Source organism: Apis laboriosa, unplaced genomic scaffold, assembly GCF_014066325.1.
Source record: "Apis laboriosa isolate Shangri-la unplaced genomic scaffold, ASM1406632v1 scaffold16_cov148, whole genome shotgun sequence".
In the NCBI taxonomy this organism is placed as follows: domain Eukaryota; kingdom Metazoa; phylum Arthropoda; class Insecta; order Hymenoptera; family Apidae; genus Apis; species Apis laboriosa.
In genome coordinates this window covers 4,150,575-4,175,202 of record NW_025222129.1, presented here as the reverse complement: position 1 = coordinate 4,175,202, position 24,628 = coordinate 4,150,575, and the positions used below count along the sequence as shown (strand labels likewise).

General features: G+C 22.8%; 3 protein-coding genes across 6 annotated transcripts; 1 reads left to right on the top strand and 2 right to left on the bottom strand.

Annotated features, from left to right (window-relative positions):
- Positions 1-353: 353 nt before the first annotated feature.
- LOC122711186 (BAG domain-containing protein Samui) lies at positions 354-18,151 on the bottom strand. Of its 4 annotated transcripts, XR_006346055.1 has the most exons (3): positions 7,897-8,730; positions 3,572-3,751; positions 2,871-3,002 (listed from the first exon to the last, which is right to left on the bottom strand). XR_006346055.1 is itself a non-coding variant. In XM_043929712.1 (2 exons), the coding sequence occupies exons 1-2, from the start codon at positions 18,028-18,030 to the stop codon at positions 948-950; spliced, it is 2,229 nt and encodes a 742-aa protein (XP_043785647.1). In that variant the 5' UTR covers positions 18,031-18,151; the 3' UTR covers positions 354-947. The 4 variants fall into 4 exon arrangements, 2 of the variants coding, with proteins under 2 accessions (XP_043785647.1, XP_043785648.1); XM_043929712.1 differs by lacking the exons at positions 3,572-3,751; positions 7,897-8,730 and adding an exon at positions 17,857-18,151 and having other exon boundaries at positions 354-3,002; XM_043929713.1 differs by lacking the exon at positions 3,572-3,751 and having other exon boundaries at positions 354-3,002; positions 7,897-8,660.
- An 803-nt stretch (positions 18,152-18,954) lies between these two features.
- LOC122711259 (inactive protein tyrosine kinase pTKL-like) lies at positions 18,955-20,147 on the top strand. Its single transcript, XM_043929835.1, has 2 exons — positions 18,955-19,082; positions 19,210-20,147. Exon 2 carries the CDS (start codon positions 19,282-19,284, stop codon positions 20,134-20,136), a length of 855 nt encoding a protein of 284 aa, XP_043785770.1. The 5' UTR covers positions 18,955-19,082; positions 19,210-19,281; the 3' UTR covers positions 20,137-20,147.
- A 436-nt stretch (positions 20,148-20,583) lies between these two features.
- LOC122711071 lies at positions 20,584-24,514 on the bottom strand. Its single transcript, XM_043929483.1, has 10 exons — positions 24,189-24,514; positions 23,721-24,026; positions 23,009-23,649; positions 22,734-22,946; positions 22,286-22,594; positions 22,031-22,229; positions 21,802-21,974; positions 21,634-21,731; positions 21,316-21,577; positions 20,584-21,259 (listed from the first exon to the last, which is right to left on the bottom strand). Exons 1-10 carry the CDS (start codon positions 24,316-24,318, stop codon positions 20,744-20,746), a joined length of 2,847 nt encoding a protein of 948 aa, XP_043785418.1. The 5' UTR covers positions 24,319-24,514; the 3' UTR covers positions 20,584-20,743.
- Between the last annotated feature and the right edge of the window lie 114 nt (positions 24,515-24,628).

Genomic DNA, 24,628 nt, shown 5'->3' with positions numbered 1-24,628 from the left:
ATTTATTAACAATCTCCAACGCATTTTCTTTTTAACGACATCATCACTATCATCATTCAATACATTTAAAAATTCACGCAATAGTATCAAAAGTTCTTTAATCTTATTATCAATATCGATTTATATCAGTTTCGATAATACAACGAACACTAAATATCAATATCTAAAAAATTGAATATGAAATCAAATCTTTGAATCTCCCTGAAACAAAATCAATTTTTTGAATTATTAATCATTATCACTTATTATTTTTTTTTGTTTTTATTTAATCAATCACTAATAAATTAAATAATTAATAAATCAATAAGAAAAAGAAAATATTTAATAAATAATGTATCTAATTAAAATAATAAAATATAAAATAAAATAAAAAGAAAGAGAAAAACAAAGAATTACTTCTAAATGAAGATTAATATTTTAATTTTTTTATATGCAAAATTTGAACATTCAAAATGTATAATACAATTCGGTGAATGTTGCATATTCGATTTTGTTTAAAATCATATGTAATCGTGGTATAGAAAAGAAAGGGGAGAGCCTCGTTCAAATGCAACACAACAGCGAAAACAGCCTTAAAAATGCTACATTCGTTGTAAATCCTTTTATATACGCTCTAAATTCATTGAACAGATTCCATATATGCTTCCCCTATTTGAATTGTAATAACATGGAAATTAAAATAATGAAGCAAAACAGAAGAAGTTTTTGATCAGCATGATTCTAATATGATGCTAATAAACGATTGTGCGATTATCACGTCGATCCACGACGTTTTTGTCAATCTGGCACCAAGAATAATCAAAACAGAAAAGAAACAATGATCACGAGACTTTGTGATTTCTTGAATGAAAACAGTAGTTTTGTTCTAAAGATACACAAACTAAGAATAATTAGATTGACGTATCTTTTAATACAATACAAAATCATGACTAATTTTTTCTGTTATTTTACTTTGTCTTGGTACTTTCTGGAGCTGGCAATGGTATAGGTTTATCAGAAATTGGAACCTGTTTTTTCGTTTTTTTTCCTTTCTTCTGCGACTTAGGTGATTGCTTTATTTCACCACTATCTAGATCCATCTTCTCTTCTGTTTTCTGTTGTTCTTCTTGAGCAGACTGTTTATTATCAGCTTTCTCTGTTTCTTTTTCTTCTTTGACATCTTTTTCAATTTTGTTCTTTTCAGTAGTTTCTTTTATCTCCATAGTAGTATTTTCTACCTTGTGATCAGAAATGTTCTCTATTTTTTTTTCATCTAAAAGATTTTCTGAGTTATTCTCAGAAGGAGCATTCTTTATTGGTTTTTCAATAGAAATATCTGCTTTTTTCTCTTCAGTAATATATTTTTGTTTCTTCTCCTCAGAAACATTCTTCAATTTCTTCTTTTCAGTTATATTTGATTCTTCTGAACTTTGTTGTGTATCCATTGCAATCATTTCTTGTTTTTCCATTGAAATCGCATTTATAGATTTATTGGAAGTTTGATTAGCTTCTTGTTGTGGATCTGTCATTTGATTATCATCGAAACTTTCTAATTTCTCCACACAAGTTTCGCTAATCTCTCCAGTCTTTTTTATTGGAGATGATGGACCAGGAGGCAATGGGATGGCTTCCTTATTCTGCGACTGATCTTCTGGTTTCTGATTCATAGATTTCATTTTTTCAGCCTCTTCGGTAATGTTGGAAACTTGATCTTCCTGTTTTTCCTGTTCTTCTGCTGACATTTGTTGCAAAAGCAGTGGCGCCTTCGACTCCAGTAAACTAATCGTTTCCTGTATACTTTTTATTGCGTTTTTACGTGCCTGTCGCACATTGTCTCTACCTTCTGTTTCAATATCATCCAATTTAATCAATTCTCTAGTAAGCATTTCATCTAAATAAATATATTCTTTATCTGTTCTTGAAATACCATTATATTGTTTGACTTGTTCAGCCAAAGCATCAACTTCTTTTTGAACAAGGGCTACTCTCTCTAAAGGATCCTTTAAAACAATAGGTAACTCTTGTCTCTGTTGTTGAGGCTGTTGAGTTTTTTGTTGTTTTGATTGCTCGTAATGCTGTTGCTGAGGTTGTCTTTCACAATATTGCTGATGCTGAGGCTGTCTTTCACTGTACAATTGTTGTCTGGGCTCTTTAAAATTATGAGTCTGCTGTTGTCTCACAGAGGGATGTTCGAATGCACTTGGCTGCTGATAAAACGGTTCTTGAAAGTGTGGGGACCACTGTTGATGCCTTCCAGTAAAATGCTGACCAAATGGCGACGATCTTTGAAAATGTGGATCCATATTCACAAAAGTTCGGTGTTGCGAACCTTGATCGAAATTCCTTGGAAGCACAGGTTCATCTCTGCCCTCAACAAAAATTGGAATATGCCTAACATTACTTTGTTGTTGCGGTTTTTGTTGTTGTTGCTGTTGAGGTTGTTGTTGTGATTTATATTGAGGTTGATTATGCTGTGGTGTTATATCTATTCTGGAAACATATCTCTGTGATTGCTGTGGTGATTGTTGTTCTTGTTGCTGAAATTGTTGCTGATTAAAAGATTGTCTATTTTCTGGAGGTGCAGACATAGAACGTTGACCACGATTTCCTTTATCAGTATTCTCCATATTATGATGATGTTGACCTATATCTACAGTGTTGCGTAATCCGTATTGTGGGATTTGACTTTTTTTATTAGTTTGCTCAAAATTTGAAGATTTGTTTTGTTGATTCTGATTAACGTCCGGTTCGCCGTGGGAACTGGAAACACTAGTTCCACTGGCAACACTACTTCCGCTTGCTTGACTTCTTGCGTCCTCGTCGGAACAGCCTTGTTGATAATTATTACGTTCTTTATTTCCAATATCACGGTTTCGATTGCGAAAAGAATTGTGGAAAGGGATATCACCCCAGGGTGGACCTAATAAATGATCTGCGAATTCTGGATGACGAGCTGCTAAATCATCCAGATGGGCACGAATATCACTGCGTCGTCCAAAATTGTCGTCGTCGAATGGAAATCCCTGAAAATTAGAAATTAGAATAAATTCTTTTATATTCTTTTCATTTCTTTCTCTATTTTTTTTTTTTTTTTTTTGATAATTTTAATATCTTCTGAATTTTAAGAAATGAAGTATTAATATATAATCATTTAATTTTTCTTTATTTTTATTTATATAATTATATTTCTGCAAAAGTTTTTTGTCGAATACATCATATTATAAATTTTTTCTAAAAATTTAAGAATGATGAATTTCAGAAGACATCTTAATATTAACAATCCTACATGGACTAAATTAAAGCTTATATTAGATATTTAAAATCTATTTTATCAAATAGCAGTTTAATATCTTTACAGCAAAATTTTTACAGCGAGTTAAAAAAAGCTTATTTTCTTTCAGTATACATAAATGCTATAAACGAATAATTGTAATTAAAAGAAAAATAAAGCATGACGTGCAATGTATTGCTATATTTTTTGCTATATTTTCAAAGTTATAGAATCTTTTATAATATATATTATAATAATTTTAATAAACACAAAATCTCATAGAAATTATTAAAAGCCATGCACATTAGTCCATTTACATACGTGAAATCGTTTTTAAAAATATGAAGATTTCCATTGCGATCGTATTTCTCAATTTTAGAAGAACATTCGTAATCAATGTCATAATTCGTACATTCATATTATGATAATTCACGCCATTTCAAGAAATGATTTCGCGTGGATATTCCATTCGTGACGATGTGTATTACAGCCTTTATATCACTGGAAAATTATATATAGTGGCGACATAATGTGCATATGTATACATGACTTTTGCACGCGAGTATTTTATAGTCTCACCCACGAAATATAATTCAAAGGAATTTGCTTGTGAAAATATTTTTTAATATAAATAATATATAATAAAAAAAAAAAGAATTCTTATAATATGTATAATTCTTTATATATTTTCATCATTTATTTGATTCAATATTTTTTATGTATTATAACATTTCAAATAAAAAATTTACCATTTTTTTTATTCAAAAAAATAAGAAAAATATATACTATTTTAATTATAAATTAATTATTTTAATTATAAACTAATTAATAATTAACAATTAGTAATATTTGAAATATTCTTTAATTTTAATAATTATTCGCTAATAAGAAATAAAATATAATAAAAAATTTCACAAAAAAATTAAACAAAAAGTAGAAAATAAAGAAAATATATCTTGTTTAATATCATTTTGTTTTTGAAGAAAAGACTAAAAATACAAATATTGAAAAACTACAAGCGAGCAATTCGCATATTGACTTCAAAAATAATATAATATATTAAAAATAAGAAATATTATAGTTAAAAAACTAGAATTATATTCTATATTAATTTAAAATTCATTATATTTAAGATTGCTATTATATTTAAATTAAGTATCCATATAATTACTTTCTTTCTTTGTTTCTTTTGCTTTATCTAGATTTATTATTACAAACAATTATTACTTTAAATTCAACATTAAAAGTTATTAATTCTTTCATGATTTATTTTGTTTTGAATAATATTTCAAATAAAATTATGAAATTAAATTAAAATTAAATAGAATTAAATTTTAAAATGATATAATGATATATAATTCTGAACAAGTTTAAATTATCAAAGAACTATATCATATTTCTTACACTATATATAATTTGAAAATTATGCAACATGTTAATTACGAAATGCAATTCCAGGAACTGTGACTGAACTACTCTGCATTGAATATTCATCCATGAGCTGCATTCCACACATTGCTTGCCTTTTATGCAACTTTTCGTCTTGTATGCACTTTTCCTCATGTATGTATATGACGCATCACAAATTGCAAAATCAATTTAATATTATATCAATTTAATAAATTATTTAATAAATTATTTAATAATCTATTTGAAATATTTAATTATATATATAGTTTTTATAAATTCAACATTATTTTTATTTTATGGATCATCTTTGTATTAGTTTTCATTTTAATATTTAAAAAATATATTTTATTTTTAGAAAATAATTGATTTCTAATTTATTTTTTTAATTATTTATTATATCTAATTGTAATAAATAACAACAAAGTGTAATTTTTGTGAAAATAAAATGCATCTATATAAACACAGTTATGGTTATCCATAAAATGGTAAACTGGGTGAATATCAGCGCCAGTTCAATATAAACAATATAACTGTGTCATGGTCCTTTAAATTGAACTTACGGCAGATGCCGTTTTGTGGTTATTTCCTGATTTTTTTACGATAAATATTGAGTTTTATGAGTACATATATTTTCAAAAGAAATGAAGTTTTACAGTGCCGAAAAATAGTCAGAATTTAAAATCCAAATATTCTCAAAAATCTTATATGGTTTTTAACTCTATATATAAATGAATTTTATATACTATAAATGAATTTTATATATAATATAAAATTTTGCAGAATCGATCAGTAAAATAAACTGAATTAATCTTTTATTTCTATTCTCCGACGGATAGATAACGCCTACACATATGTTAAGTTAAAGCATCATCATCAATAGTATCAATAGTAACCGGTTTCATTTTTGCGTGAAAAGTGATTAGATCATGGATAAAAATATCCTATTATCGTTTTTTCAAGAAGATAGGTATGCTGATATCGAAAACATAATTTCATTTTAACTTAATTAGAATGGTAATGGAAACAATATAGTGTTCATACAACTTGATTGATATGAATATAAACGAATAATTACTTTTATTTCTATTTAATGAATATAGTAAATAAGTATAGATAATTAGTGAATTAAAATCAGAATAAATATGGAATAAAATAGATTTATATTTCAATAATTATAACTCATATTCGTAATGGCAACACTTAAAAATTTATGATTATCATATTTAAAAAATTATTATAATTAAAAACATAACATGCAACATATCATGACTATTATTTTTTTCTTAAATCAATATATTGAAAAAATAAATATTGTATTTTTTTTACAAACAAAATAAAATAAAATAATCTTTAATCTTTCTAATTAATAAGACTTTTAATATTCCCTATTTTGACTATAATTCGCAACACATTTTAGAGATGATAATATAATAAATTAAAACAATTAACTTTTGAAAAATTAATTCAAAAGATTTTTCTAGTTAAAAACAATGGAAATATCGATGATGGAATTTCAAAAGAAAAGACCTTTTAAGGTCACAAGATCTCCAAGCAAGCCTAATACGGTCGAGTGATCGAATAAAAGAAATAAAGCAAGTCAGCGAATGGATCGCGATTATATTACGTTTTTTGTTTTTTTTTTTTTTTTTTACTTTTCTCTTATTTTTTCTTTTTCTATTCAATTCCTTTTAGTCGTAAGAAACGCAAACAATTTGACAAAGAGAGTTACTGAAACATCTCCGTTAGTTTATTATTAGCATCACATTTGTGTTTTGGAGGAATAGATTTTGCTCTAGGAAAATATATTCGAAACATTCGAAACATTCGAAACATTTGAAACTGAGATTAATAAGTAAGAAAAGACATTGTTTGACATTAATTGTATTGAATCAAATTGTATTAATCTAATCAAGAGCCATTGAATTTAATTTTTGGTTAATATATTGTAAAATTGATAACATATAATGATAATGAAAATAATTTTTTTATTTTAGAAAGATATAATAAAGAAATAAAAAAATACATTTAATAACAAAGCTATAAGAAATTTGAATAATTTTATTTTAATATTAAAATATTATGAAGATTATAAAATTCTCATCAAAATTAGTGAAACATTTATAGATAATTTTAAAACATAATTTAAAAATAAATCGAATAAATTAAATATATATAAAAAATATTTAGAATAATTTATTATTCTAGTATTATTATTATATTTATTATTCTAGCTGATTATATTTTAAATTCTATTTTAAAAATTATAAATCTATATTTATCGAATCATTTTTTTATTTTTAATATTTGCATCTCTTTCATCTCTCCCTTTTCCCTTGCCATTATTTATTTTTTATTTAAGATTAATATATTACAAATAATATATTATATATAGAAATTATTTAGACCTTATAAAATAATTTAGATAGTTGAATAATATATAGCAATTTACATATGTATGTAATTTTTATTAAAAATTAATAAACTGACTATTTACATTGTTATAATAACAATCAATTATTTAAGAATTTATTTTATTTATTTATTTTCATCAAAAGAAAGTAAAAAATTCAATAAAATTCGTCGTTTTTGAAGTAAAAACTACGTCACTGCGAATTCTATTTCTAACTTCCACGCGATCTCGCGGAACGCAGAAGAGAAGGTCGAAACGAATCGAGAACATCAAAGGGCATGCGTATATCTTTTTCCATACTCTTAACCAGTAATATCTGAATTTCTCATTTACAATTTGCTATCCACTTAATAAACTTGTTCATAAAAAAAAAAATCAAATGAAGAAAATAAAATGAAGATTCATTATATTAAATATAACAAATCAGTAATGGTTAAAATTAATGTTAATAATGAATTATATCGAAAATGAAAAATCAATGATAACTTAGAATGAACTAGAATGAAGAAAAAGACGTATTGAATATAGAATGATCTGGAAAACTCTTGGCAAAAACATTGAGAGTTGACTATATCAATGATTAGGTTGCATGATTCGAAATGCAGGCTTTGGCGCATAAACCAATAATAACTTCTATATTATTCTTTCTTAATATTTAAGTGTAAATTTGAATATCGAACAGATAATACCGAAATAATAAAAATTGATAAATGGAAATAATTCAATACCAAGATTGATTTAATATCTGGATGTTAAACTCATATATATAATATTTATTGTAACGTATTGCGTGATGGGAATGGCAAAAGAAAATGGCACCACTTACGGGAAATGGACGATCCAAATCAATTGATTCTCCGAATTCAGATGCTTTGTCCACGATGACAGGCGAGTCCATTTTGCGGACCCTTTGATCCGTGCCTAATTTCGAATACGTGGTGTCCTTTTCCCTTTTTTTCTCTCAAAGGATGAAACTTTTTAATATAGATATATGTTGGCTTTTTCTCACACACTAGGAGGTTAAGTTTGTGCTCTTTTGCCGTTAAGAGCTTGCTCTGCAGGTTAAATATTTTTTTTTTTTCTTTTCTTTTTTTTTACGTTTTCAAAGAATCAGCCAAAAAGCTCACTAAACATTGCCGATATGTTAACAAAAAAAGGCGGAACGAAAAATAAATGATTTAAAACACACTTTCGTTTTCTTTTTTTAAAAATCTTGTAATATTACCAAGAAAACGTGTGACAGTTGTTTTTATCCTTCCTTTTAATCTCCTCGCTAGAATTTTAGCTTTTTGTCTTCTTTCTTTCGTTATATAATATAATCACTATTGATGTAGTCTATTTTTTTACACTTTGTATCACACACTCGCATGTAGAAATTTTTTATTGAAAAAAAAAAGTCTTTTCAAGAAAATCGTCAAGATACGTACGTTATAAAACATACTTCTTTCGGGTCAATAATGAAACTGTCAGTGCGTTCCCGGAGCAACTTAAATATATTTATTGTGTGGGCTGTAGAAAGCCACGTGACTGCTACGCCGAATATGGCCGAATCGCTACGAGAGCAACCGAATGAATAGACTAGAGGCTACTAGAACGTTCCTCTCTGTTGGGCTCTTTCGAGAACTCGTTTGTTTTTCGCGTATTTAAATGATACGTGACATTCAAAATGAAGAACCAAAAATGATCGTATTATGCAGTTTTTAAATAATTATTGATAAATCTTTGTAAAATCTATTGATTATGTTATGATTATTTAAAATATATCATAATCATTGAAATAACATAATATTTGCATTATTTTATAGTGCAATTTTTAAAAATTTTTATTTTAATTTCAATTTATAATAAATAAATAAAATTTTTGAATTATATAACAATTTATATTAACAATTTCTTTTTTTTCACTTAAAATGAACTTGATGATTTATAGCTTGTACTGTGGTCAAATATTGTTAAATTTTTCCATTTTTTGTTTTTTTATTTTCAATCAATCTATTGAGCAAGACTGTATTTCGAATCTGTTTACTTATATCCTTTTATATTATATCCTTTTATAGTAAGAATTTCACATATTTGTATTTTTGTCTAAAAATTAATTAATTTTTTCTTTTTCGCCTATTATTAAATAGTACCATAGATTATTGATAAAACTATTATTTGACTTATATTACTATTTTAAAAGTTTTATTTATTTTTTTTATGTAATATCAAAACTGTGAATCATTTGATACAAATATATATAGAGTATATCTAATCTAAAAATACCATTTTATTATAAAATATTGTATATATGTATATTTAAATCACATATTGTTCCAAATAAGAATTTATACACAATTATAAACAATTAATAAATAAAATTCATATATTAACAAAGTTTATTTTCAAAATATTCCGAACTTTAAAAAAAATCGTCTTAGAAATTTTAATACAATTCTTTTGAATTTAAAAATATTTATAAAAATTATAAAAAAATTTTAATAGTAATGCATTCTCTTTAATCGACAGAAAAAATTTCAACAAAACTTCGACTTAATATATAAGTTACATATAGTAGTTTAATAATTAAATTGCAACTAATGATTTTTTTTTCATATTTTTATTCAAATATTTGAAAAAGTATTTTATTATTTTATTATTTTATTATTTAATATTAATTAATTTTCTATCAATTTTATTTATTATACCAATAAGATACAAAAATTTGCCATTGAATATTAGTCATACGATAATAGAATTTGGTTCTAATCCAAAGTTCTTCTATTCAATATGAAAATATATGTAGAAATGTATGTATAATACATATCGTGTAAATATATATTCATAAAATATATATACAAATCGTTTGGCAAGTATTATGATGCGAAAACAAATCGAAATCTTACTTATCATAACCTAACTTTATTAACATCTAATGATAACATTTTATCATGTTAATTCTCATGTTGAATTTATTAAAACAATTATTTATAATTGTATAATTGTATAATTTGATAAAAAAATGAATTTTCTCAAGATAATTAATATGATAAAATTTGTCCGAAGTTTTTTATATCTAAAGATAATTGATAAATATAATTTAACACGATGACTTTATATTGATAAATGATCATATTTTAAGATAATTAAAAATGATATATATTATAGCACAGTTATGTCATATAAAAGAGATAAAATTAATGACATATATAGAAATTTTTGAAATGATTTTTAATATATTAGATTAATTAAAAGCTAATTAGGATTTCATAATTTCATAATTTAATATATGATTTTAAATTGTTCGAAAATTTTTATAATTTATTTAATAAAATTGTGTAAGTTTTTTTTATTTAATTTGTTGACAAAATTTTCATTAATTTAAAATAAAAATTAATCTTTAAATAAATTTTTAAATAATATTTTTTATATTATTATATTATATTATCTGGAATAATGAATATTTCATGAAAATTTCTTTCTCAAAGTGAAGCAAGAAAGAGTATTTTCTAGAATAAGTACATATCATAATAGTTTGCGATTCATAATTCAATCATAACAAACCTGTAATCATAAAAAATAAAGAAAAATGTGGAAAAACCAAAATTTAATTAAAAACTAAAACTTATGATGTTTACTTTTAAATATTAAAAAACATTTAACTATTAAAAAATATTTTAAAATAAAATGCTTATTTCACATCACTTCTCATATAAAATATATAAATATATATCATGAAAAATATATTCTTATAATATATTCTTATAATATATTCTTTGAGAAGATAAATAATATAAAATAATAACTTAAAAATCTTTATATTTCTGATTTAAAAAATGATATATTAAATTTTTTTTTTATAAAATGTTTATAGAGAATAAATAATTCAAAATTCCAAAACAAATAAAATAATTTTTAAAGTTATTATAAACATTACATACTTAATAACAATATGAATGAACACATTTGCTACAATCTGGCGAAATAATAACTTCTTTACGATCAAGATATAATCTTATCTATGGAGTTAACTTCTCACAAAATATTTTATAAATACAGCAGAATAAGATCAAGACTTTTAAGAATATTGAATGTTTATCACACTTGGTAAGCAGATCACATCACATACTTTGTCGAAAATGTCGATTCATGTATAGACGGTACACAATGGTAATTCACCGAACAGATGACTCACTTCGTATTCCCCAAGATAAAGGTTATATAATCGATTGTTTAACATATTAATAAAGTGGATTTTAAAATTTATCTATAAATGTTATGCTTAAGATTAAATAATTTCAAAATATCAAATGATAGTAAAACTAATATTTCATACTTCTATGTATGCATATTTCTTAAATTTTATAAATAATTTAAAAAAATAAATAATTTAATATTTATTAATATGAAAAAATAAATCAGAAAATAAATTTGATTTATAGAATAAATATTTGATATTCTTTATTACATGATCATTTTCTGAAAATGAAAATGAAAATGAAATTAATGAAAGAAAAAATTCCTTTCATAAAAAGAAAAAATACATCTCTTGCATAACGTTGCTGTAGAACAAAATGTGAAATTCCTATTTCCATTCATTATATATAACATGGAATAAAAAAATTGGCATCTAATAAGACATTCATTTTGAGGTTAGGTATAACTTGTTCTAATTTTTAACAAGAATTGTTTTGAATGTTCAAAGATTAAAAAAACAATTTTCTTACTTTTTTTAATTTTATAATTTATAAAATTAATGAAACAAAATTTTATTTATTTCTTCAATTAATATAAAAAAATAAAAAATTAAAAAAAAAAATAAAGATAAATATAAGCTTATTATTTTAATTTTAATTAATACTTTATGTAAATTTCTAATTAATATATAATTGAATAAAAATTAAAATTCGATCAATTTTTTATATTCAATTTTAAATCAGAAATAAATTTGAAATGAAATAATTATTTTTGTTAAGTATTCATAGTTACATGAAAAATATGATAATAAAAACTAAATTTGTTTTGATTCATTAAATGATATAAGCTAACTAGCTTAAAAAAAATTATTATGATATAGTTATTATAGAATATATACAAATTATTAATTATTTATCAAATTATATATTTGAAAATAATTTTTTCTTTAATTTATTTTCTTTTAAAATTTTCTTCTAAAAGATTCATATAGAATTAAAAATGAAGTATATACTTAATATTATTTAACAATTTCCGTGAACGTGTTGCCATCTAACGGTATAATAAGCAAGTTGCAAAATATAAAATTATATCCTTATATTTTTAGATCTAAACTTATAGTTTTCTTATATGACAACAGTACTTAATTTGATATTATGTTATTATATTATATATATTATAAATAATTGTATTTGACAGCAAGGAAAAACTATAATAAAATATCATAGTATTGATCATTAGCAATTTCATATATATTTCATATTTATTATACTTTATGAAACATGAATTATACTCATTGCAATTTTTATTTTTAAAAACAGTATATAGAATTTGATTTTACAATATAGAATTTGATTTTAAAATATCTTTATATTTCATATAGAAGAATTTATTAAATCAACATATTTTTTTCTTTATAAAATCTTAGTCAAATGTTCAATTTAACTTTAATCTTACAAAAAGTAAAAAATAATTAAAATTTGATCATTAATAAAATCGATTCATCAAATTATAGATCATATCATTCGATGCAAATAGTTACTTCAATTTCATTTTCGATTTTGTTCTGTTTACACATTTCGATCATTGATAATGACGATCGATGATCTATGATGATCGATGATACAACCAGGAGATCATAAGTTTGAAGAGGTGTTCAATCGACATTCTTTAAGAGCAGCAGACTAAAGTTTTGTGACGTCATCAAGATGACTATAGAAAAATTCCTTTACCGATATCAGTATATCTCAACATATTATATATATCATACACTATATTGTATATATTATCGTCTAAAACTTATACGTATCAATCGTATAAAATTTGCAAATGTGAGAAATTTTTCATAATGCAGCTTTACATAATATTATTCTCTAATTCAATTTTATTTTGTCTAAATTCATTCTTTATAAATATAAATTATAAAATATAATTGATTATAGAATATTTTTCATATGTATGATAAATAATTTTTATAATATTTATAATAATTTTTGATAATAATAATATAATAATAATTAATTCAATATATGATTGATATCAACTATATATGATATCAATATATGATGATATCAACTACATTGTTTTATGTGCAACGAAACATCACGTATATCAAATGATCAGTGAAAGGAAAAATAAAGATTTCTATTACAATTAAAATTATTGTAAATTACATTATATTTATAAATAATTCATTAATGAAACGAATATATAATTTCAACACTTCGATCAAAATTGTATTCCTTGTTCTTTACTCCAATCTATAAGATTTTAAAAAATATACAATCTGAAAATTTGATATTATTATTTTATTTTATAACTAATAAATAATATATAAAAATATTTCTATAGCTTCTTTTTTACTCAGATCAATAATAAATTAATATTTTATTTATAAATTTTTTATAAAAAAAATTGATTTAAAATGAATAACATTTTCTTTTTATATAAATGTTTTCTTTCTAAAATTATCTGTATGTTCTTTAAATTGATGAATTGAATATAAATTTGGATATAGATGAAAAATTGTTGGAATTTAATAATTGAAAATCGATGTTTTTAGAATCCTTCGGATAATGATTCTAATTGATACAGAGCGTGGCAATAAAAGCTAAAAGTTTACTAAAAGCTTCGAAAATTAAGGAATCCACAATACTGATCTCCTTGGGTAATTTTTGGATTTTTTTAAAAGAATCATATTTCTTGGAATGTATGCAAAGAACATGATTATACTATTATACGAGTAACATTATACCATTGTCATGTAAAATGAACGAATAGAAGTGACCATCGAGATAAGACACACAACTAACTACAATCATATCTTTATTTTTATCTAGAATCTATATGATATGATCTTCATATAATATTTTATTCAAATATTAATTAAATCAATTTATTTTTTCATGAATGTTTATTATTGTTTCATAAATGGCATTCTCCAAAAAAAACGAGAGGGATAATTAACGATCCGACGATTCTGAGCAATGAAGAAAAAGATCACTTTCCAAATTATCTTTTTCCATATGTGATAAATGATTTTATAAATCATCATATGAAAATTGTAACAACTCATCAACAGAAAAAACAGAAAGAAATTCTTATTTATAAAATTAACAATGAATTTTTTTTATCTCAATTATTAGAAAAATAATAACGATGAATATATTATTTATATTTTATATTATTTATATTAATAATAATAAATATTTTAAAAAAATGTCTTAAATTCTTTTCATCAAAAAAACATTTCCCAACTATATTTTCGTATTAATTTCTATGAATCTCTATATTTATATCAATATCTATTATATGGAAAAAATAAAAAAAATTGGCCAGTAACAATAATAATTTTTCTAAGATAAATATTTTTTTAATTTTTTATGATAAAAGAATCAGACAAATTCTATATCAAAATTAATAATTTATAATATTAAATCTAATACTATCATTATATTTATATTCTAAAATAATATTTAAAAAATATTTTTAATAAATAATTTCTTTTTATATAAAATTTATACGATAAAACTATATTCGCAATCTTCGAACACCATTGGCATGTTTGAAGACGTAGGAACGTTCTCGACGACGACGTCGCCAACGCCAAAACCTCTCAAAATAGCCGCCATTGATTCCCTCTCGCCATTCCAAAGCAAGAACCATTCGATCCAGAATAATCTGTCTATTCGATCTATGATACTTATCACACACCCGTTATATTATGTTCACATAATCATAAATCGCTAAAATTGTTATGATTTGAAATCTATTATATATATATATATATATATATATATATATATATATAGTGAAGAACATGAACAAAATGCATCTTTGTATTAAAAAAAGCATATTTTTTGCTAGAATGATCTTATCCAACCAATCAATGAAACGTTTTATTGTTGAAAACAGAAAAGGATCTATGGCGAGGCAAATAAGTGGTAAATCATTTTCCCGGCACGAGGGGCGTTTAGCAACAAACATGTTATTTCTGGGTCCTTTGCCGAGTCTGTCTGCGCTTCTGAAAAGCCAACGATATCCCAATGTATGAGTGAATGTGTTCGCGACGATAAAACTTGCGAAACTTACCGCACGTATACCATATTGATTTCATTTCAGTCCGTAAACGGGAATACGTCGTTATCTCTTCACCCTCAAAAAGGGCATTTAATGCAATTGGGGTGATTTTAATAGCATGCTCCTATATGCTTCTATGAATATAGCTTCTTCCAAGAATAGTGAGTGAAAAACGAATAGATTCTTTTTAAATAATACATATTATAAGATTTTTGATTATATATTTGATAGATTAGTGTTTTGGTTAAATCAATTGGTTTTTAAGTATATAATCAATGTCATGTTAATACAATAAATATATCATTTGAAATTTCTTTTTAGTAATTGAGTCATATTCGTTCATATTATATTATTAAATTTTTTATATTTTGATCATGAAAGTGATCAAAAATTTGTTTAACATTTTTTTATTATTATTTCTTCTTTCAGCTAAATCTTAAAATTTTATAAATTTTGAAAAAATTAAGCTATCATATTATTATCATAAATTATTTTGATACATTATTAATTTAATTATTTATATCTATTTCGATTCATTCATTATATTGATCAAGGTTAAATAAAATAAAGGCATATGAGAGAAGAAAAAAATCCATGATCAAATTATTTAAATTTTTTTTGTCTTTTTACTTAATTTCTCTTTGTATAAATAATTTTATAATTTCATTAACTAAATGATTTCATTAATTTTATATGAATAAAAAAATTTTTCAAACTAATAAAAAAGTAAATTAATTGTAAAAACAAAAATTTCCCACATTTTAATCGTAAATAAGTTCTAAGCCAAATCTTTTAATCATTTTTATTCAAATGATAATAAAAAATATAATAAATTTATTAATATAAATTTAATAAATATTTCTTATTTTCTATCTGATTATTGTAATTTTTTTTATAAGATATAAAACGATATAAGAATAAGACAATAAAAATAAAACAAAATAATAAAAATATTGAATGAAAATTCTTCGATTGTTTATAAAATGAATAAATAAATACTATTAATTAAAATATTGAATTAATCTTATTTTTTATTGGCCATGGAGATAATATGAGTAATTTATTTTTTCATTTATTTTATTCTATTCAAAATAAAAAATAGAATAGAGAAAAAAAGAAAAGAAGAAGGGAAAAAGAGAATGATAGAGAAAAAAGGAAAGAGACAGAAATGTAATATATAATTTTTAATATTTGTTTAAATCAATATTGAAAATATATTGAACAAAAATTTTTAATGTATAAAATATAAAAATAAATTTTAATTCTCTATAATATATATATATATATATATATATCATTGCAATTTATCCATACTATTATAATTTTATCGTTTTTATAAATTTCTTCTTTTTAAGTATCGGAATTTTAAAGTATATTTTCCTTTCGTATCATTTTGTATTTTATATAATAAAATTTTAACTTTTTTTATTAATAAGAAAATAATACATGTATATATATACATGTATTATTTTCTTATATATATATATATATATATATATATATATATTTTATACTATAATACTCAATAAAATAATCTTAATTATTAAAGGATTATAAAAATATATGACCGTTAATTAAACTTGTTTATATGAAGATCACAGTTTGAATGTTATTAAAAATATAAAAATATCAAAAAAAAAAATACTTAAAATAAAAATTTTTAACAAATAAATACTTTAATATCAATTTAAACATTGAAATAATATACTAAGAAAAAAATCACGATAAAATAATTAAAAAGTTTTCAGGATGTTGACACAGTTTTAACAATCACAATATTGCCATGAATTATAATAATTGGCTCATTGACAATGCAGAACAGGTGATTTAGTACAATGAATAATAAATTTTGCAATATAAAAAATTTGAATTATATAATGAAATTAAATAATGACATTATAAAAGAATTATAAAAGAAAAAATATAATAAGTTAATCCTAAAGTAAATATTTAACATGCAGTTTTAATGATAAAATATATTTAATGCAAGTATTATTCTATCGAAAAATATCTTATTCATTCTATGTTTACATTCTTTCGCATTTTTATTATATCGCGACATATTTCATCGGATATCGGTAGCCAATAAACACAATTTTTTTACTTCTTTGTCCTCTGAAAATGTCGGCATTGCGACAAGAATAACCGGCAAGCAGTGAAAACTAAATACATGCCGGTGAAACTACGTAGAAATTGGGCCACTCTATAAATAAAGAATTTTTGTACAACATTCAATCGAAATGAATGCAAGAAGGAACATATATTTTTCGATATTTCGAAATTTAAGACAAATATAATAAAATATAATATTTTAAAAATCATTTTCGGTTTATCATTACCTTACATTATCTAATTTACATTATCTAATAAAATAATAAAAAAAGTAACTTTAGAATAATAAAAATTCATAAAAACAAATGATTTTCAGACTTACATTCTTATTTGGAAAAAATCATTCGAAAAATTTTTTAACAACAATTATATTCCTATATATAAAACTCAATTTTAATATATATAGAAAAAAGAAACTCACCCTTGAGAAAGCGGAATGTCGTTCAAAGGAATCCCGTCCTAATCTATTAGTAGGCTCGAAGAAAGACTTGTTATCTTCATCGAATTGTTGTTTAATCTCTTGCAGAAGTTCGTCGCCAGATTTACCACGTAATCTATCGCTGAATTTCGGTCTGTCACGAAAATAAAAAGACATCGTTGTATATTTGCACACGAGAATTTCATGCACAATTTAAACGTTGCACTTGATGTCTTTTAGCCAATAAAATATAGCAAATTTAATTTAAAATAATTTCTTTTTCTCGTAACAATCACGAAATAATTTTTCGCATCACTCCCCTACGAAGTGATGCGCGTGACTGAAAGCTCGCGCCGAATCATCGCGAAAATAATCAAAGAGCGCGCAAGCGCACATCATTTCGTGTAATCGTATATTTTCGGCGCGAAACGTATGCTTATTGGTTTATTTTCGATTGTTGACCAATCACAAAATCGTCATCGATTTATCTTAAACTATTCAATATTCTTGATAGATGTTCCAATTGTAACAATTGGCTTGCTTGAATCTAAATTTAATTGGCAGCTATTTAAGTTTTATATATTTTTTTATTTATAAATCATCACCGGAATAATTCATGTAATATTTTTGTTTATTGCAATGCAATCAACCATAGTATTAGAAAAAATTGTTTCATTTTATATAATAATCGAAAAATAAATAACAATTATTTTCCTTTATTATTATTTATATTATGAAATAGTTAGTAATTTATTATAATTATAATTTTGAATTATAAATACAAATTTGTTTTATTTTGCCTTATTTATAATTTTTATGTTGATTTTAATTATATAATAATAATGTAATAATATAGATATAAAAATGTTAGATAAACTTTATTTACAAAAAATAATTAAAGTATTTTTAAAATTGAAAATTATTTTTATATAGTCTTTGTATAGTTTTTATATCAAATAATATTTTTATTTTATATTTATTTGTATATTTGATTTCATACATTGTCATTATCGATATATATTTATCCTCACGTGGATGTTTGAACATTATATCCAATAGATCTCATCATGTAAATTATAATAAATCAATGTAATTTGTTATATAACTTATAAAAAGTTTTATTATATCGTAATTGTTACATTCATATATCACTAAATATTATCGTTTATAATTCTTTTGATTTTTTTTTATGAGAATTTATATAACCTCATATGTTCAATCTTCAAAAGGTAAATCTTCAATTCTATTATTTTTTGAATAATTTTTATATTCAAAAATATTTAAAATATTAATTTTATTAATAAGTGCTCAAGAACCTTATTATATTGCATTGTAAATATGTTATTTTATTTTTAGATTTTATATATAGTTTACATCATTCATCATTTTTTTATGAAAATATAATTAAAAGAATAAAAAATAAAAAAAATGTCTCTATTTTACCAATGTATTATTTGTCAGCATGAACATAATACTGTAATTGATTTACACAATCATCATATTCAACATCATAATCTAGAAGAATTATCGCATACCATCATTAGTCTTCAGGGCTATAAAGATTGGAAAAATATAAAATTCAAAAAAAAATATTTAAAATCTATAAATTTAGGAGATGACAATAATAATGAAAATATATATAATCATCTTTTTATTAAACCTAAACCACAAAATAGAAATATGTGTAAAGAAAAACAAAAAACAAATTCATCAAGAAAATTTAATCATGATAATATAACTTGTTCAATAAATTGTAGTCAATTTATTCCTTGGGAGCGTGAATTAAATAAAAGAAAAGAGATAAATGATGAAGAATTTATCAATATTATTGAAAGTCTTTGTTATGATTTAAGTAAAAGGAAACGTAGAGGAAGAAAAAAAAAAGATAAAACAGCTATAGAAAAGATAAATTCAAAAGATTTAATGCAACATGTGGAAACTATTATAGAAATGGAGAATAAATCTATAGATATTAAATCTGGTCAAACAGCAACAACATCATTTTGGAATACCAAAAATTCAATCACTAATAATACTGTTAATAATAAATTTCTTACATCACAAATTAAAAATAAAATAGAGGACATTAGAAATAATGAGATTACAACATTGGAATTAATTAATATTAACAAAGATGAAAATGTTTCAAAGCACTATTCATCATGTAATAATATTTCTTGGAATTCTATTATTTGTATGAATGTTAATGAACAAGAAGTACTTGTTGAAGAAACAAATGTGTATCCTGATTCAGTAGAAATCGACATTAAAAATTTTCTTTAAAAAAAAAAAAATATTGCATAAGAACATATTGCAACAAACAATATAAAGACTGAATTAAGTACAAAAAAACAAATAATTTTTTTTTACATTCTTGAATTCAAATAATTTCTTAAATTATAAAAATTAAATATATTAATTTTAAGATTTGAATTGATATAATAAGATAGTAAACAAAAAATATTTTATTTTTTTTATTAATAAAAACAATATTTGATATAAATAAGCATAAAAAATTTATATAATAATTTTAATATGCTTCTTTATGCTAAATACATAAATATTTATTCTATTCATTTTATTTTATATTACTTAAATAAGAAAACAATATATGAACATTTTTTTTATTCTTATTATTTAAATTCTATAAGAAAAAATTACATTGCAAATTTATCTCTATGTTAATAAAAAAAAGGAACTTATGATAAAATCTTATTTCAATTATAAAATTATAATTAAAATAAAAATAACATATAATGTATATGATATATAATTCATAAAATTTTAACTTTACAATTACAACAAGTAATAGAAAAATAAAAAACTGCATACCATGTTCATATAGAAGATTTGAATTCTTATTCAATGTATAAGGCACGTTATTATATAATTAATAACAATCCATTGAATTAACATTTTCTTGTTTATACACTGTTAATATATCATCCAACACTGATTCAAAACTGGTGGTATATGTAGTTAACCATCGTTCTTTTTCACCAATGTAAGCATCAATATCTAAGTTAAAGATAGTTTGGAGAAAAATTTGTCTAGTTATACAGGAAATATATTGAAATGTTTTCTCTTCTGATTTTTGCGTTTTACTATCAACTTTCATTGAATTTTTATAGATAGAAATAAGTAGATTTGCATCATTAGCATGTACAATTTCTTCGATTATATTACTAGAATTACTAAGCATCTCACAGTTGGAATCTGTAATGCTGTCCGATGATTCGTATTTAACATAACAAGTATCTAATGTGGCACTATCTTTGGGCAGAGGCAATGCTGGTAAAGGCTCATTAAGTTTGTACTTCAAGAGGAATGTTTTTAATTTATTTGTTATATATGCTGATGTTTTGCATACTTCAAAATCGCTATCTTCTAAAGTAACTAGAAGAACCTAAAATTTAACATAAAATAATCATTAATTATATATGAAATATATTATATACTTACTCCCAAGCAATTTTGTTTCATTAGTTCATCTAATGCTTTATTGAGTCTTCGTTTTATTTCAGTTTCATTCAAAGATACAATTTTCCTATGTTCTTTTGAAAATGTTACTTTCGGAAAATGACCATCAAGTACACCTTGATCAGACAAGTGTGATTTTATAACATGTTTCCAAAATTTAAGAGCGCTTATTTTTACTTCCCAATGAAGATCAAGTACAGCAGCTTTTATCATTGCTAGTGTCATAGCATCGATAATATCTTTCCTACAGAATAATCATATCAATATTGATATTTATAGACAGTAAGATCCTATACTTACGACCATTTACGATATATATATAATTCCTTTATTAAAATTACAACTTCTTTTCTAACTATAGCTTCACTTTCATTATTAAACAATATTATTGCTGTATTCTAAAATAAAATTATATAGTTTTATTTGTAAACATCAATTGAGAATTAAATATTTTTTAATTATACATACAGATAAATCAAATTGCGATAATTTTTCATTCCACAATTTATTTATTCGAACACTAGTCGAAATAAAAATTAAAGCAGATGCACGAACGTAACTTTCACTGTCTGTTCTAGCAATTTCAACTGCTAATTGCAAAAACTCATTTGCCACTAAAAATTCTTGGAATGCCGGATATTCTGCAAATATTTATACATATTATACATGCATAAGTATATTTATAATAATTACTTACTGTCTTCTGAAATTATAGCTATTGTATTTAAAACTTCCAATACACTATCTCTTACTTCCCAATTTATATCATGTAATCTTTTAAATAATGTTGGTCCAATTTCATTCATATGACTATCTGTTTCAATTAATAGTACTAAATTAGGTGGCATAAAATTCTGAATTGCCAACTTACATACTTTTAAAGCTTTCACACAAATCTGAAAATAAGACTTTATAATATTTTATGAAATATTTGATGCTAAATAAAATATACCATTGATGATGCCCCAGGATGATTCAAAAGTTCTTGTGCTAATGAAAATAAGCATATAGTTTCTACACATTCTTGCCATTTTAATTTAAATTTCTCCGTCATGACTGCTAAACCATTTAAAAGTGAAGATAACAATGTAGGATGATCGATTATAGGATCTCCTTCCAATGGATACTTATATATTGTTTTTCTTGGTCCATTTTCTAAGTCTGTTGCAATATTTTTATTATCTATAGTTTCATTGTGTGTATTTGGCATACAATTTCTTAATACATGACAGAGTGTTTGAAATACAATAACTGCAATATCCTGATATAAGAATATATATATATATATATATATATATATATACATAACTATATAATATATAACTATATAAACTATATAATATAACTGCAAATAGTTTATTCATAATAATTTATAATATAATAATCTTATTTGTACATACCCTATCCATGATATCTGTTATTTCTAAAAGTATGTCAATAACTACTTTTGAAATCTGTGCTACAGACACATCATTTTTAAGTACAACATTTCTTATATTATATCCTAATCTTTGTACAGCTGTACATGTTACATCACATAATTTAGTAACAAACATATCAAAAAGATCATAATCTTTATATGAATGTCTAATACATAAACCCAAAGGTAAAATCTATTCACAAAAAAAATTTTAATTATTTACAATTACAAAAATGTTAGAAAAATAATACTTACCATTAAACTTATAACTTGATGTTCAAATTTATGTTCTTGATTAAAAACAAATTTATGCAAAGATTGTAACTTTTTCCAATATATCATTAATAGTTTATTTGTTTTTACTAATTCTATTATATATACTTTTGAAAGAAGCATCAGAGATATATAATTTAAATCACTATAGAACTTTTGTGATGTTTCAATATCTATAGTTTTTTCTTCTCTAATGAATCGTTTAAATGGAATAAATAAACACAAAATTAATAATTTATGAATATGTGATAAAAGTTTTGTACTAATACATGCTTCAAATAGAGCTTTCACTTTCATTTCTAAATCAATAATTTCTTGACATAATTCAGCTATCATATTATCTATGTCTGTAAACAATGTATTTTCGACAATATTGGTTAATAAATCTAATGTGGTACATAATAATTTATTTTGTTCTAAATAATTATCTTGTAGTACTTTATATTCTTGAGTTTTAAAATTATTAGTTATCAATGGTGCAGCCACTGTTAAAATAATTTCTTTACAAAAATCAATATTTTGTTGTTCATATGATAATAAAAGCCATAAAAACTTATGACTTTCATGAGTGACATATAAAGTATGATTCCGATGAGCATATTTTATCACATCTTTCCAAATATCTATAAAATATATATTTAAAAATATATATATAAAATATATATTTAATATATATAAAAATTATATTACTCACTAGAATCAATAATCCATTGTCTGCCACTTCTATGTTTAATCAAGTCCAATAACATTGTGATATAAGCCATTTTAATAGACACTGGCAAATCATCTTTACGTAAATTAAAAATAATACATATTCTATTATATACATCTTTAGATTGCCAATAGTGAAAACTTAATTCATTATGTGAAACTATTCCTATTAGTTTTAAAGTAAATATAATTATAGGTTGTGAGGGAAGACATTCAAAATTCCATATATTTAATGCCTTTAACACCCATTTTTGAAATAATTCACAATTTTCATAATTAGTTGTGTCATCTGAAATTTAATAAAATATGTAATAAAACATGAGTCATATTTAAATAGAATAAAATACAATGTAATAAATTAAAATGAATATAATAAAGATTATATATAAAAACAAATTTTTTATAATAATTTTACAGTAAATAATAATAATGGCATTTGAAATTTTCTTACGTTCTTTAATATCTTTAGAAATATGAGATAATAAAAGATCGAGATAGGTAGTAGATACGATGTTATAATTAGGTAATAGAAATAGTTCTAAAACTTCGGATAATTTTTCATTTTTATGTAACGAAGACATGTTTTCGTATTAAATTTTTATATTTGTGCACACAAAATGTTTTTCTACTTTTTTTTCATATTTTTTATCTGATAATAATTTAAAATATGCATATGACTTTATTATCCATTGCTTTGAACAGTAAATATAATTTCTAACACCCGCATATTTTCTACGTTTTATAATTCACAAATCGGGTGTGTAAATAAAAACTTGAATCCTTAAACGTTCTATAGATAACCAATACTTGTATGAATTAGAATAAAGTACCATTTTCAACAAACTTAAAAAGATAATCAATCAGTTTCTTTTTTAGCGGTCTTTTTAAATT

Bases quoted from the DNA above. Each gene is read 5' to 3' on its own strand.
- LOC122711186 (XM_043929712.1), bottom strand. From the start codon at position 18,030: ATGTCTTTTTATTTTCGTGACAGACCGAAATTCAGCGATAGATTACGT. The intron at 3,003-17,856 runs GTGAGTTTCTTT...TCTAATTTTCAG, and splicing joins GACATTCCGCTTTCTCAAGG to GGATTTCCATTCGACGACGA.
- LOC122711071 (XM_043929483.1), bottom strand. From the start codon at position 24,318: ATGTCTTCGTTACATAAAAATGAAAAATTATCCGAAGTTTTAGAACTA. The intron at 22,595-22,733 runs GTATGTACAAAT...TTCTTATATCAG, and splicing joins TAACAGATATCATGGATAGG to GATATTGCAGTTATTGTATT. The intron at 21,975-22,030 runs GTAAGTAATTAT...AAATATTTGCAG, and splicing joins AGCTATAATTTCAGAAGACA to AATATCCGGCATTCCAAGAA.
- LOC122711259 (XM_043929835.1), top strand. From the start codon at position 19,282: ATGTCTCTATTTTACCAATGTATTATTTGTCAGCATGAACATAATACT.